Source organism: Electrophorus electricus, unplaced genomic scaffold, assembly GCF_041902795.1.
Source record: "Electrophorus electricus isolate QZ-2024a unplaced genomic scaffold, ASM4190279v1 Scaffold148, whole genome shotgun sequence".
Taxonomy (NCBI): domain Eukaryota; kingdom Metazoa; phylum Chordata; class Actinopteri; order Gymnotiformes; family Gymnotidae; genus Electrophorus; species Electrophorus electricus.
Window position 1 is genome coordinate 1 of NW_027658429.1, and position 12,829 is coordinate 12,829.

The following is a 12,829-nucleotide window of genomic DNA, read 5'->3' on the forward strand; positions in this document are numbered from 1 at the left end:
AAATATGGACTGAATAAGTATGTTGTTTTTAAAGTTTAACCTTTGCAGTCCCACTCATACACTTTTTCTTGCACCTCTTTCATTCTGGAATGCTACTTCAGAGAATAGTAGGACTTAATAGTAGGAATTAATAGTAGGAATTAGGGTCTTTTATTTAAATGAATTTTTATGTAAATCATTTTTACATTTTAGATTAAGAAGGAAATACCTGTTTAAATAAGGATTATTATCATATTTAGTTTGTCGCTTGAGTGCATTGCTGGTACACACAATCTTTTTATCTGTCTATTCAGGCCAAGTGCACCAAAAATCCCTGATGGTGAAAAAGTGGACTTTGATGTAAGCAGTTATCTTTTATTATCCCTATTTATTATCTCTCTGTTATTTCAGCTACATCAAAGGTGATCTAGAAATCACTCATTCAACCTCTCATTTAATGTTTCCAGCACATTTGCAATGATCCTAAACCTACAATGACGAACCGCGTAGAAAATGTTTCCCAGTCTGTTGCTGTGCTATGTAATTAACCATGATTTAAGATAAGTCCTCAAATTGTGCACGTGTGTATGAATGTGTCTAACAGGACATCCAGAAAAAGCGTCAGAATAAGGACCTCATCGAGCTGCAGACACTGATTGATGCCCACTTTGAGTGCAGAAAAAAGGAAGAAGAGGAGCTTATTGCTCTGAAGGAGAGGATTGTGAGTGCTTCAGTGACCAGCAGGACCTCAACATCACAGCACATTAAGCTGCTACCTGGGCCCATGTGTGGAAAAACATAGCGTCTGGTCCTTAAGACTCTAAGGCATATGTAAACAAACAGATCCATGCATTCCCAAAGGTTCAGTCTCTTTAATTGCCCAAAACTAATCCCCATAGTGCAGTCTCTCAGGGAAGGACTGCCACTGCGCCTCTCCTCAGATGCTGGATATGCAAGATCTGTAAAAATGCTGAAAATTGTTTAATTACACATGTAGACATAATCTAAATTTGGCTGCTTAATATTTGGCAGAGCTTACTTACCTTGTAACAAGGCTTACATGCACATTTTGTGTTAGCCATTAATGAATATACACAATTTGTGTTAGCCTTTCATGAATACTTCATCAGTGGTCAGTTTCCTGTCAGAAAACTGTGGCTTGCTTGATATATTTGGATGGATGGCCACTCACAATCAGCTGAACACTGACACACGATCAGTGTTAATGTGTTGAGAATGGTCTGCTGCTCAAATAATATCAACAGGGGTCCTGTGGTTAGAAACCGACCTATGATCATCAAGCTAGAATGTGGTTGATTATCTTTGCATACTAACAGGTGGGCTAACGTTTGTATGTCTACACTTGCATCTACATGTAGATAGAATGTAGATACGATTTATATGATTTCAGGAAATTCACTGGTGATATGCATTCACTTAATAACAAGTAAATGTACCTACAGTTTTGGGAAGTGGCACGTGCTCCTTGAGTGCTTTCTTAAGATGACATGTTCCTGACTTAATAGCATAATTTTCTGATTTACTACAATAACATAATTCCCAGTTTGTTGCCTTCCAATAATTGCACTGGAGTAACTTTACAACTTTAATGTCACAGGAGAAGCGGAGGGCTGAGAGAGCAGAACAGCAGAGGATCCGTGCTGAGAAAGATAAAGAGCGCCAAGCCAGACGAGAGGTGTGCTACGCTCACTTCTTTTCACTCAGAATCTTACGTGGTGAAGCTGCTTCCAATTATTGTGTAATGAGCGGTGGAAGAAAATCGTTGGAATATGAACTACTGGAATATGAACTATTAAAGGGTTGTTCCATGCTCATCTTGTTTACCAGTTGCATTAAAATAGATTTTTGTGTGCGTGTGGGGTTCAGTCTGCTCAGAGGCGATGCATTAGCCCAATCACGTCATACTGGGTACTGACAAAATCTAGAAAGAAATGTAGGATGTAAAAGCGTCACATAAGGTATGTGTACGATATGTGAATGCATATGTGATATATATGCATGTGTGCTGGCATCCACAAAGCAATGTATGTGTGTGGGTATGTGCGACAGGAAGAAAGGCTGAGGAAAGAGGAGTTAGACGCCAAAAGGAAAGCAGAGGACGATGCTAAGAAGAAGTCCGTTCTCACCAGCATGGGCTCCAACTACAGCAGCTACCTGCAGAAGGTACACATCCTGTCAGCTCTTTTCACAATACACAATACTCACAATAACCCAAACTGCAGTAAACCCAGGCAGGCCCAGCCAGGTATATTTACCTCAAAACCTAAGCACATATATGCAGTGATCCTTGCGAGGGATATTTACCCCAACCTTATGTACATCTATGTAGCTTATATGGTTATATGTATGCTCTAGGAGGGAGCAGTATTGAACCTTTTAATTGTCTTTATGTCTTCAACACTTGGACACTTGGACTCAAATGACAAGTGACTAATTGGGCTGAAGTGAGGACTGTCTATTTGTATTTTCTAGTTTTTTAATACTATTTGCTGGTATTTGTCAAAACATAATAGCGATCAGTATATAATTATCATCTTAAAATAGACTAACTATATGCAAATATGATACTTTGTCTGTACTTATTCTAGTCTGTGGCATTTAAAGTTCATAATAAAAGGTCCATAACATTATGACAACCAACCAACCCACCCGCCAATGCCCCCCCAATAAACAGCTTACCCTAACATGAGCCTCTAATGCACATCCTAATCTTTTGTTCAATTCACACTCTAATTGCTCATCACTCTGCTTTATCAGTATGAATGACATTTATCCTCAGTACCATCACTTATTTTAAGATGGTTTGTTTGATATAGGCTGACCAGAAGAAAGGAAAAAAGCAGACGGAAAGAGAGAAGAAGAAGAAGATATTGGCTGAGAGACGCAAGGCCCTGAACATTGACCACCTGAATGAGGACAAACTGAGGTGCTCCACCTGGGTTTTCAGTCTCCCTACTAGTGTACTAATGTGGCGTTACATATTACATTACATGTAATGTTGCATATACAGTCAGCGCTGTATGGCCAACTGTGCTGAACTGCTACAGACAGTAGTTTCATTTTTACTTTAAAGTAACTTGCTCTTTTAAGGATCTTTTCAGTCACAAATATTCAGAATTTTAATCTGTGTTAATTTTAACAATGGCAATTTTGTTGAGAAATTTGAGTGTATGTGTATCAACTACTGCATTGTAATATGGTGCTCTGAAGTGCCCGAACTGACTGTTTGGGGTACGTTTGCTGCTTTGTGGGTATGTTTGTAGGGATAAAGCCAAAGAGCTCTGGGACTGGATGTTCTCTCTTGAGTCAGAGAAGTTTGACCACATCGAGAAGCTGAAGAGACAGAAATATGAGGTGAGGCATATTTAATCCTAATGGCGTCTGTTTCATGGTCTTAAATCAGCATTTAATGCACCTTACTACATTAACATTAGTTTATTCTTGTGACTGACTAATTCTATATCAACTTCTACTATAGTTAATTTATAGTTATTCAAATATTTGTAAAGGGTATGTTATTTCACAATTGTGTGCTAATAAAAAGAATCAAACTGTACATCAATTGACAATATGGAGTCAGAATACACATCACTATTAAAAATATATTATTCAACTTTAATTTTTCATTATAACTAACTTTTTATCTTTTCTGTCTTTTTAGGCAAAATATACCTTTTGCCTACCTTTTAGTTCATTCTCTCATGTTTCAGTCATATCATCAAAAGTGAGGTTTGGCCTAAAGTCCTGACCTACAAGACTCAGGATTCCACTACATGTTTCATCTTTTAGATGATTCTGTTTGGTTGCTTTGAGACACTTTATCTATAGCCCTTAGGAAAGGTCTTTATTTACACTGTTTCTTCAGGCTGCAATTGCCTAGGATACTCTGAAATTTTCATTGAAGCTGCATGTACAAGCCTGGGTGGCTGATGGCTAGTGCTTTTTCCTCAGTACATGAAGGCATCTACTGCACCTTTCTAAATGCTGCAAAATCAAAGCAAAACAAATCACAACCCCAAACATAATTTAAAAAGCTCAATTCTGTGAACTAACTGGCACTGCTGTTGAGCTATACAGGAGCCCACACTTAATTTTTTATCTCAATCATGTTTACCATTTTGTAGTTTTAAATCCCTGCATGTAAAATTACCACTGACCTGTCCCATTGTCAACACGTACATATTCATCAGTTTCAGAAATGTGATGTGCAGTGAAATTAAGACAAAATTTGGCTGACGCTTTTTTCTAAAGTAACTTACAATCATGACTGAACACACCTTGAGTAATTGACGGTTAAGGCCATTGCTCAAGGGCCCAGCAGTGGTAACTTGACAGTGGTGAGGCTTAAACTGGTAATTTTCTGATTACTAGTCTTAATAGCACCTTAACCAAGGTAGAACCTTAACCACTGTGCTACCACTGCCCCAACCACAAGTCTGCTATTGGGTAAAACATGCTTTGTTATCCTGTTCTTTCATCCAGACTGCCTTCTTTTTGTGAAAAGGATCATTCCTTGAAATAGCACTCACTCACTCACTCTCTCTCTCTCTCTCTCTCTCTCTCTCTCTCTCACACACACACACACACATTATATCTTGTGTGAAAGAATTGGGAAGGCTGTGGATTAGTGAAGGTCTGAATGCAGCTGTACTCTGATTTTTCCCAGATTACTACCCTGCGTCAGAGAGTGGAGGAACTCAGTAAATTGTGAGTAATTGAAACTAGGTCAAGTTTAGCAACAGCCACAGCCTAGCAACAAGCAAGGTCTAGCAACAGGATCTGGCAGCAAAAGCATGGTATGCATGCATGAGACAAACCCTTGGCAGTGGGAAAACAGCTCACAACCCAGCCTCAGGTAAAGAACCCAAAATGGAATTCAACATTACTTCAGTTCGTGCTTCAGATGAGCACCTTATGGTCATACAGACAAAGTCGCTTAGGCCAGTGGATCTCTCCTCTTATACATCAGTCAGTCTCTAAGTAGCTTTACCTATTTTTATTTTAGATTTTGATTAAGGTTTAAGTGGTAGAAAGGGTTATTCCAACTTTAAAAGGTAAGAACACTAACCACTTACTTATATACACAACTCATTTAACTTATTTATTGTGAAACATTAAGTTAAATTTGAATAAAAAATTCATGTCAGCTGAAATTGCAGTGTAAAGTAATGTGTAGTCAGCAGGTCTGACTTCTAGGCTGGAGTTGGATGAAATTTAGACTTTTGAACATTCAAAATGCCTTTGTTCCATGGACCATACATGATGGTCCTATGTTTGGTTTTCTTCGCTGAGGGCCTTCTGACAAATTTTATTGGCAAAAGAACATAAACTCACAAGTTTTCCCAACTCCAGTCTAAAAGTAGAGTCAGCAAGTTAGTTAACTTTATTAAAACTTAATATGTGAGCTGACAAAGTGGGTCCTGAATTTAATATGCATGAGTTTAATATGGATGAGTTTAATAAAGATGAGTTTAATAAGGAGCTGGGGTTTAAAAAAAGCTAGCAGGTGGTTAGCATTAATACTCTGAGTTAGTGGAACTTTGTTTTGTTACAGTGTAGATAAGCGTTGAAGCATAAAACTTGTAATAGTATAGTAGTGTAGTATGTCAAGGTAGGATTAATTCATGTACAGTCCCTCATACACACACAAGCTGTGGAAAGGTAAAAGAGCATGAGTGTGAGGGCAGAAGTCCAAAAAGCTGCAGTATAAAGGTGAGTTAAAGGTGGTGGCAGTATCACACACATTTGGTTGTGCAGGTAAGTGTGTGTGAGTGTGTGTGTGAACACCCCACACAGCATTTGCTGAGGGGTCTGTTAGTTCTCCCTCTCACTCTGCATCCTAACACAGACAGCTGTGCGACCGCTGGCAAAGCTCAGGTCAGAGACGCTGAGTGTGCGAGTATGAAAGTGAGTGTGTATGAAGAGTGAGTCAAGAGGAACGGTACCTCCTTGGTTATCCCAGAGAAAGAGGTAATATTCTGGCTGGTTTAAAGATGCCTATATGTTGTTTTCAGGTCATCTCACTTCGCAATCGTATTGATGAGCTGCAGAAACAGTGAGTATCTCTACATCACATACACACACTCTCATATTCAAACAAACATGCCCAATAGCAACATGGCTAAATTTTATTAGTGAATATTAGTGTTTTATGGAATGGGCTACCCTCAGTTGAGCTATGTAACTACTCATACATTTTTAGTGTGAATCCTGTATAATTTACCAAAATTGTTACTTATTTTTTGTATCTTTTGCCCAAGCAATGAAAAATGAGATCCGTTGTTCATTGTCTGTAGTCAGTGATCACTGTTTCATGTGTCCAGCACTGTGAACGATAATGTAACAACCTTTTTGAGAACTGCATATACTTCTCTGCCATACTTCTCATATTTACTATTGACGAACAATATTCGGCTTACAATTCTGCTAAGATAAAGTACTAATGAGACAAAGGTGCTCTGGAAAATATGAAGCTAAGGGGTTGATGTCTATTTCACGTTGACTCCATACTGACTGGAGATTGGAGGTGATGACACAACAGTGCTGATTTTTCTATAGGCTCTATGTGGCCCCTTAACCATCATTTATAGATATTCTTTTTACAAGTACCACATGACTAACTTTCAGGACAGATTCCCAGGCAATATCTTCAGGCTTATTTTTTCATTGCTCTAAAGCGTTATATAAAATAAGTGTGTGTAGTGTGAGCTAAATAATGTAGCTGCTCATAACGTGGCATATAGATGCTCAACAGTAATGGGAGTGTGAGAGAGTGAGCGAGAGTGAGCAATCTAGTGAAGGAATGATCTTTAATGAGATCTGCGAATACAACAGTAAGTCTTGCATGCACTGCATGTTTTCTGCTTCAACACTCGCCTTCGCTGTGTCCTGAGTTACAACACAACAGAGTGCTGAGAACAGGAGTGAACGACATGGGTCAGTGTATCTTCACAGAGGACCTCTGCAGTGGCTGGAGTAGACTGGCCTGCTCTACATGCTTTACTGTACTTACATTAACATTCCCTCATGAGTAGACATTAGACTACATATTCTTTAATACAGTTTAGTGCAAGCACTTTAACATTTTTTAGAAAGGAATGTTCCTGAGAAAATAAACAAATAAAACTACACTTATATGAGAGGTATTTATTAGAAAAACCTATTTCTTAGACACAATTATACAACTGCCCTGTTGTGCACCATCTTCCAGTATCAGCGGTGAGTTTTTTGACCATAAGACTGCTGCTGGCTGAAGACATTTGTGGGCCAGACTACTCTGAACCCAGCAGTGCTTAATCTGAACCCGATTCATACAAACGAAATGCTCATTATCATGCTATTTTCACTGCTGTGCTGAGAATGGTCTGCAATCCACACAATATAGTTATCCTGTGATAAACAACTGTGTATGGTTATAGTCTGTAACTGTAAACCTATGAAATGTATCTGAGATAGTTGTCTTGCTAATAGTCTTGCTGTTCCTTTCCTGTTTTGCCCTCATCTTGTACTTCTTCACTGTGTACTGAGGTCACCTCCAATTACCTATCCCCTATCCTTTCTTTTCGCATTCACATACCATCACAGCTCCAAGAAGGGTGCTGCCGCTCGCCGCAGAAAGTAAAGTTTCCAACGTCCTGCTGGTTAAACTACATCCCCACCCGCCGCTCCAAGCCGTAGACCTGTGCCCTCAGGCTCCTCCAGCTGCACCGGGGGTCTTCAGACAGCCAAAGACTGACTCAGCCTCACCTACCAAATGCCATGTGATGCATCCCTGGCCTAGTCTTACTTGCAGTCAAAGTAGAGCCCTGTTCCATCTGACCACTGCTAGGTTCTCATTGTGTGTGTATGTAAATAAAGTATTAGTTCTTCAGCTTTTTCTGCATCTTTGTTCAGGTGTCACACTCTCCCATTTAACAGAGTGCAGGAGGGCCATAGCTCTACACTTAAGACATTTAAGTACGCACTTAAATTTAATTTAATTGCATTAAATTGTAGACACTTAAATTGCATTCAATTAACACTTACTGTTGTAAGATATGTGTTTGGAGACATCACTGTAGACACAATTCACTTCTTTTAAAATATATGTTTGTCAATAAGATAATCCACTCACATTTTATGAGAATTTCATTTTTATATAGAGGGTACAGACAAACTAGCTCTCAGTTTCTACAGTGAAATTACCCCGAATCCAGATATGCCTAAGGAACTCATGACAGCTGGGACTTGGTGAAATAAAAATAATTAGACCAGCAAGCATTCATATTAAGTAGAGATGATCAAGCCAAAGTCTTTGAGTTGAACATTGTCTGCAAAACTAAACAAACAGAAACCAACAGATGTTACAGGAAGGATATGCTTGCTGTTGGATACATTTAAATAAATGGTTTGGTGCCAGGTTTTCCACCCCAAATTGTAGTAGGCAAACCAAGTCTCCTCTCCTAAGTTTCCTTTATTGGTATTGCACAATGAGACTAACATAACCAACACGAACTAAAAATTGTTTTTAATCGTTTTTATGAACACATGCCCAAATCCTTGCTTTAGAGCATCCTGTGCTTGTCTCCAAAAATATCTGACCTGCTCACCTCATGAAATTGGTCGGCATTATTAAGCAGTGTAAAAAAGTCCAGACACATTTTTAGTTTTTGTTTAGTTTTTATTGAAAATGGAAAATTGTGTGCGCGTACTTTATATATATATATATATATATATATATATATATATATATATATATATATATATATATATATATAAATGATACAAGTTCGTTATAATCCAAGTTGAAGCTAAGCACATATTTTGTAAAAATGTTAGAGGCTTCTAAACTGTTCTTATGTCTGAACCATTTACATTGCATATTTTTCATGATGCCATCAACAGTATATGACCTTGCACTGTTCTACTGAATCTTGTAACATCAAGTTGGGCAATGCCTACTTTGGTGAATGCACTGTCTATCAAGGAATTGATATTTCAAGTGCTTTACAAAACGACAAGCCCATAAATGAATATTTCCAATTTTGTCATGAATTTTGAAATTGTTTATGTAATGTAATAAATAAATAAAGTGCATGAAATATAGTTCAATTTTAACTGTAAAAAATGGCATGGTTGATTACAAAACATCTGGAATCACTTAATCTAAAGTACATTAAAAAGTTATATTTCCTATAGTAAAGCATCTAATACATATAATTACTTTACTGTGTTTTTTGTTTTTTTTTGTTTTTGTACAAACCATGAGGCTTTATGGATCCCCGTTGAGTGTTGGTGGCACACACAATTTCATTAGTGTAACACTAAGGGACAGATTACACCACAAAACAACAGTACACCAATACCTATAATGTCATATGAGTTATGGATGGACACTAATTTTTTGTCCCTGTAAAATTAAGCTATGTTTTCAAGTTCACTTAATTAATGAGTAACACTTTCTGTTCAAGTTATAAAGCAACAATATATCAGATCCGTTTGACAGTGCTAGAATTCCCCTTGCTCAAGGGTACGTGAACATACAGTGTTGTGGAACTGACACTTTCAGTTGAGTTTGCGTGTTATTGCATGCTTTAGGACCACTGGCAGGAGCAGTCTGTTGGCTCCTGTATGGAGTAGCTGACCCAGGAAGAGTTGCCACTGCAGTAGAGTTGGACCGAGCGGCGCTGGAGACCCATCTCCCTACAGCACTTACAGAACCGTGCGTAAGTGTTGATGTTGTAGTTGTAAATACTCGCTGAAGGACACTTGCCATCACATGACACTATGTTCACCTGGAAGAAGTTTGGGAACATAGTGTAAGATACGTATCTGACTCAATTAGTCTTTGTGACAGTCCATCATCTAAAGTGAGCTTTGTTAGAGGGGCATGTCTAAAACAAAGTCTGTAAAATAAGATCATTTGAGTCATCCTAAAGTAATGGGGTAAAACAGTTATGTAGTGAACTTTGTGCTAAATGATTTTGGCACCACCTATCTTGTGTCATCTTATGCAGCTCTGTCAAAATTAGAGAATCCTGAGATACTCGCAGCACAACAGATTTGCTGCGAGGATTACTGCTCCCTTTGTCTAGTTCAATAAACAATAAAATAATGACATAATGAGAAATTGAAGGGGCTTTTTTATCGAATGCCAGATTAATAAATACACACATACACAAAATTACAGTTATATATAGACTTTTCATGCCAGTTTTCACTAATTTCAGCCTGATTCATGTGGGCAGACACAGCATGCTGACGAAATTACAAATTAAGATATATTTTGTGGTTGCCGTACTCATTTGAGGTCAGAGTTTATTTTTCTTTCAAACCTATATAACGTGAAACATTATAAGTTGAGTTTATATTTGCAGGCATATACAGTACTATCAAGCATTGGCTAGATCGCTTAGTTTGCTGTTACAATACCATGCGGTCGTACAGCATGTAATTTTGTATTTTTGTTGTATGTTTATATTATTTTGTTCTGTTGAATTATTACTAATGGTACAATGTTTTTTAAAAATGGACAATTGAGAGACACTCTCGAGCTGTGTCTACAAAGTAGATATTAACTGTTTAACTCAAGAGAGAACACATTATGCATTGCTGCAAACAGTCCATGCTGGCAAGACTACAAATTAAAGATATATTACAGATTATGTACTGTTGCGTATGCTGAGAATAAGCCACACATCATCCACTACTACACGTCCTTCCTGTCTCAAGATGGGTGTGATTGTAACACTAATACCAGACATATGCAGACAGAAAACACAATTGCTGTGAACAACTTACCGGTCTGTTACTACGGCAATCATTTTTCCGTATTGTCATCCTCACTGTAACTTTCTGACATGATTTTCCATCCTCCTTGCCTACAATGTGTGAAAGCATGTAATGTTCTATAAATCATACAGTAATACAACATGAACTTTTTAGAATGGCTTAATAAAGTAGATAATAATAAAAATTGTTTTAACTTCATCTAAGATTGTGTAACATACAGTAGGGCCCAAAACTCTGAATCCGCTTACTTAACGGTTTTTATTTCTGTCAGTTATGTAAAACAAACATTTTTTGTCAAAATATATATTACACTTGAACTGTGTCACTAAGCTCCTTCAACCATACTGAATTGGATACAGATTAATATGTAGAAGAAAAAGCAAAGCAAAATGATATTAAGATATATTTCACTTTCATAGCAGGGCTACTTACATGCTAAAAATGCTAATCCTTTGCTGTTTTAAAGTGCCAGGAAAACTAAATACATGACTGCTTTCTAACAGAGTTATTGTTAGTATTGTGGGCACACAATATGAATGTACAAGTAACTGGTGACAAGTAACTGCTAAGATTATAAGTTCTCTGATAGGATACTTCCCCTTTCAGTGTAAATGGAATAATTTCACATTGATCATGGAATTTAATTTTCGGGTAAAGCTAATGTCACTTGTCCTTATGCATCACTATGTGTTTGCTTGGAGGGATCGTTTCTTGTCTGAGCAATCTAGCCACATCCCAACTTGCAATCTTCTTATCTCAAGGGCAGGTTGGGTGCCTTGGATGTTGGAAGAATGTCAATGATGTGTATCCATTAAGAATATGAGGACAACACAGAGGCAGTGAATTCAGCTGTTTTTTAAGTTTCTTGTTTTGTTTTTTTTTTCATTCAAACTTTGATAGATGCATATAACGCTGAAGTTTGGTATGATACAACATTTTTTTTTAGATTTTCTTTCATGTTCGTTCAGACTTTGAATAATGCATTATTGAGCAATAATTATCAATTTAAGAAATGTTCCATTAATTTTTATAAATGATTAAATAAAACCGGCTCTTTGTCGTGGACCCTACTGTGTAAATCACAGCAAATACTGGGTATACTGTATCCACCCACATTATTCACTGAGGCACCACATTTATTTTTGATGTCAAATTTTCTTACAGATCTCCACACCACATCCATATTACTGGAACTTCAAATTAACACTACTCTTTCCCCACTTGGCTGCTAAATATTAAACATTAAACTAGTCTTAAATTAAAATACCGGTGGTTTGCCTACAATGTGTTCTACTATCCAAAATAAATGTTCCACCACCCCAAAACAAAAAGCACTACTGATTCTTTGGCAATAAAACATATTTAAAACTTAAAGCTAAATAAAGAACTACAGCCTAGAGCTAGCAAGCTCTGTAATAATTTGGGTAATGTAGCATATGTCAGTAATGCTGTTAAATGGCATTACTAAAACATTTCATGGGTATACAAAAATGTAACCAAAATGTATGGTGCTGGAATGTATTCATTGCTGTGCCATATCACCCAAAGGATTACCACACACACACACACACACACACACACACACACACACACACACACACACACACACACGTCATTAGCCCAGGCTTTCTGAATCATGCACTGAATCATAATCACTAAGTGGCCACTACCAACAGTACATTGTTGGCAATCAACAATGCACTGCCCAACCGAGCAAAATGGGGAAAGATTTCAGAAAAGGTCAAACTTAGTGTGTTTTGTCTCAGTAATGACTTATTTACATAGTTCTTTTGTATTCTGTATTTTAATGGGGAAGTACATTGTTGGGACTCAACAATGGTGATGGAGAGCCTTATTTTCTGGCATGAGCATTGGGTACCTCGTTCACAGTTTGTGCTAATGGTGGGTTTCAGTGTGCTAACAGGGAAAGGGAGGAGGGTGTTTCCAGTGCCTGAGGAGATTGGTACAGTGTTACAGTGTGCTACAGGAAACTAATTAATCTGCATGTACATCTGAATATGCAACATGTCTCATTTTATATAATCTTTGAGCTAAATGT

At 37.6% G+C, this 12,829-nt stretch overlaps 2 protein-coding genes across 3 annotated transcripts in view; one reads left to right on the top strand and one right to left on the bottom strand.

Moving 5' to 3' along the window:
* Nucleotides 1-216: 216 nt before the first annotated feature.
* LOC145643284 (troponin T, fast skeletal muscle isoforms-like) lies at nucleotides 217-7,870 on the top strand (the record flags this gene model as incomplete). The annotated part of the gene is made up of 8 exons (XM_081708812.1): nucleotides 217-339; nucleotides 584-700; nucleotides 1,598-1,675; nucleotides 2,050-2,163; nucleotides 2,817-2,926; nucleotides 3,264-3,354; nucleotides 6,015-6,055; nucleotides 7,585-7,870. Coding segments are annotated over 8 exons (711 nt in total), but the record flags the coding sequence as incomplete, so codon positions are not given.
* A 902-nt stretch (nucleotides 7,871-8,772) lies between these two features.
* Nucleotides 8,773-12,829, bottom strand: part of LOC113577706 (otogelin) — a 48,995-nt gene continuing 44,938 nt past the window's right edge. For both annotated transcript variants that reach the window (XM_081708811.1, XM_081708810.1), the window contains exons 55-57: nucleotides 12,650-12,721; nucleotides 10,780-10,859; nucleotides 8,773-9,773 (exon numbers count right to left, since the gene is read on the bottom strand). In XM_081708811.1, coding sequence (XP_081564937.1) covers nucleotides 9,573-9,773; nucleotides 10,780-10,859; nucleotides 12,650-12,721 — 353 coding nt within the window. In that variant the 3' untranslated portion in view covers nucleotides 8,773-9,572. The remainder of the gene's footprint in view (nucleotides 9,774-10,779; nucleotides 10,860-12,649; nucleotides 12,722-12,829) is intronic.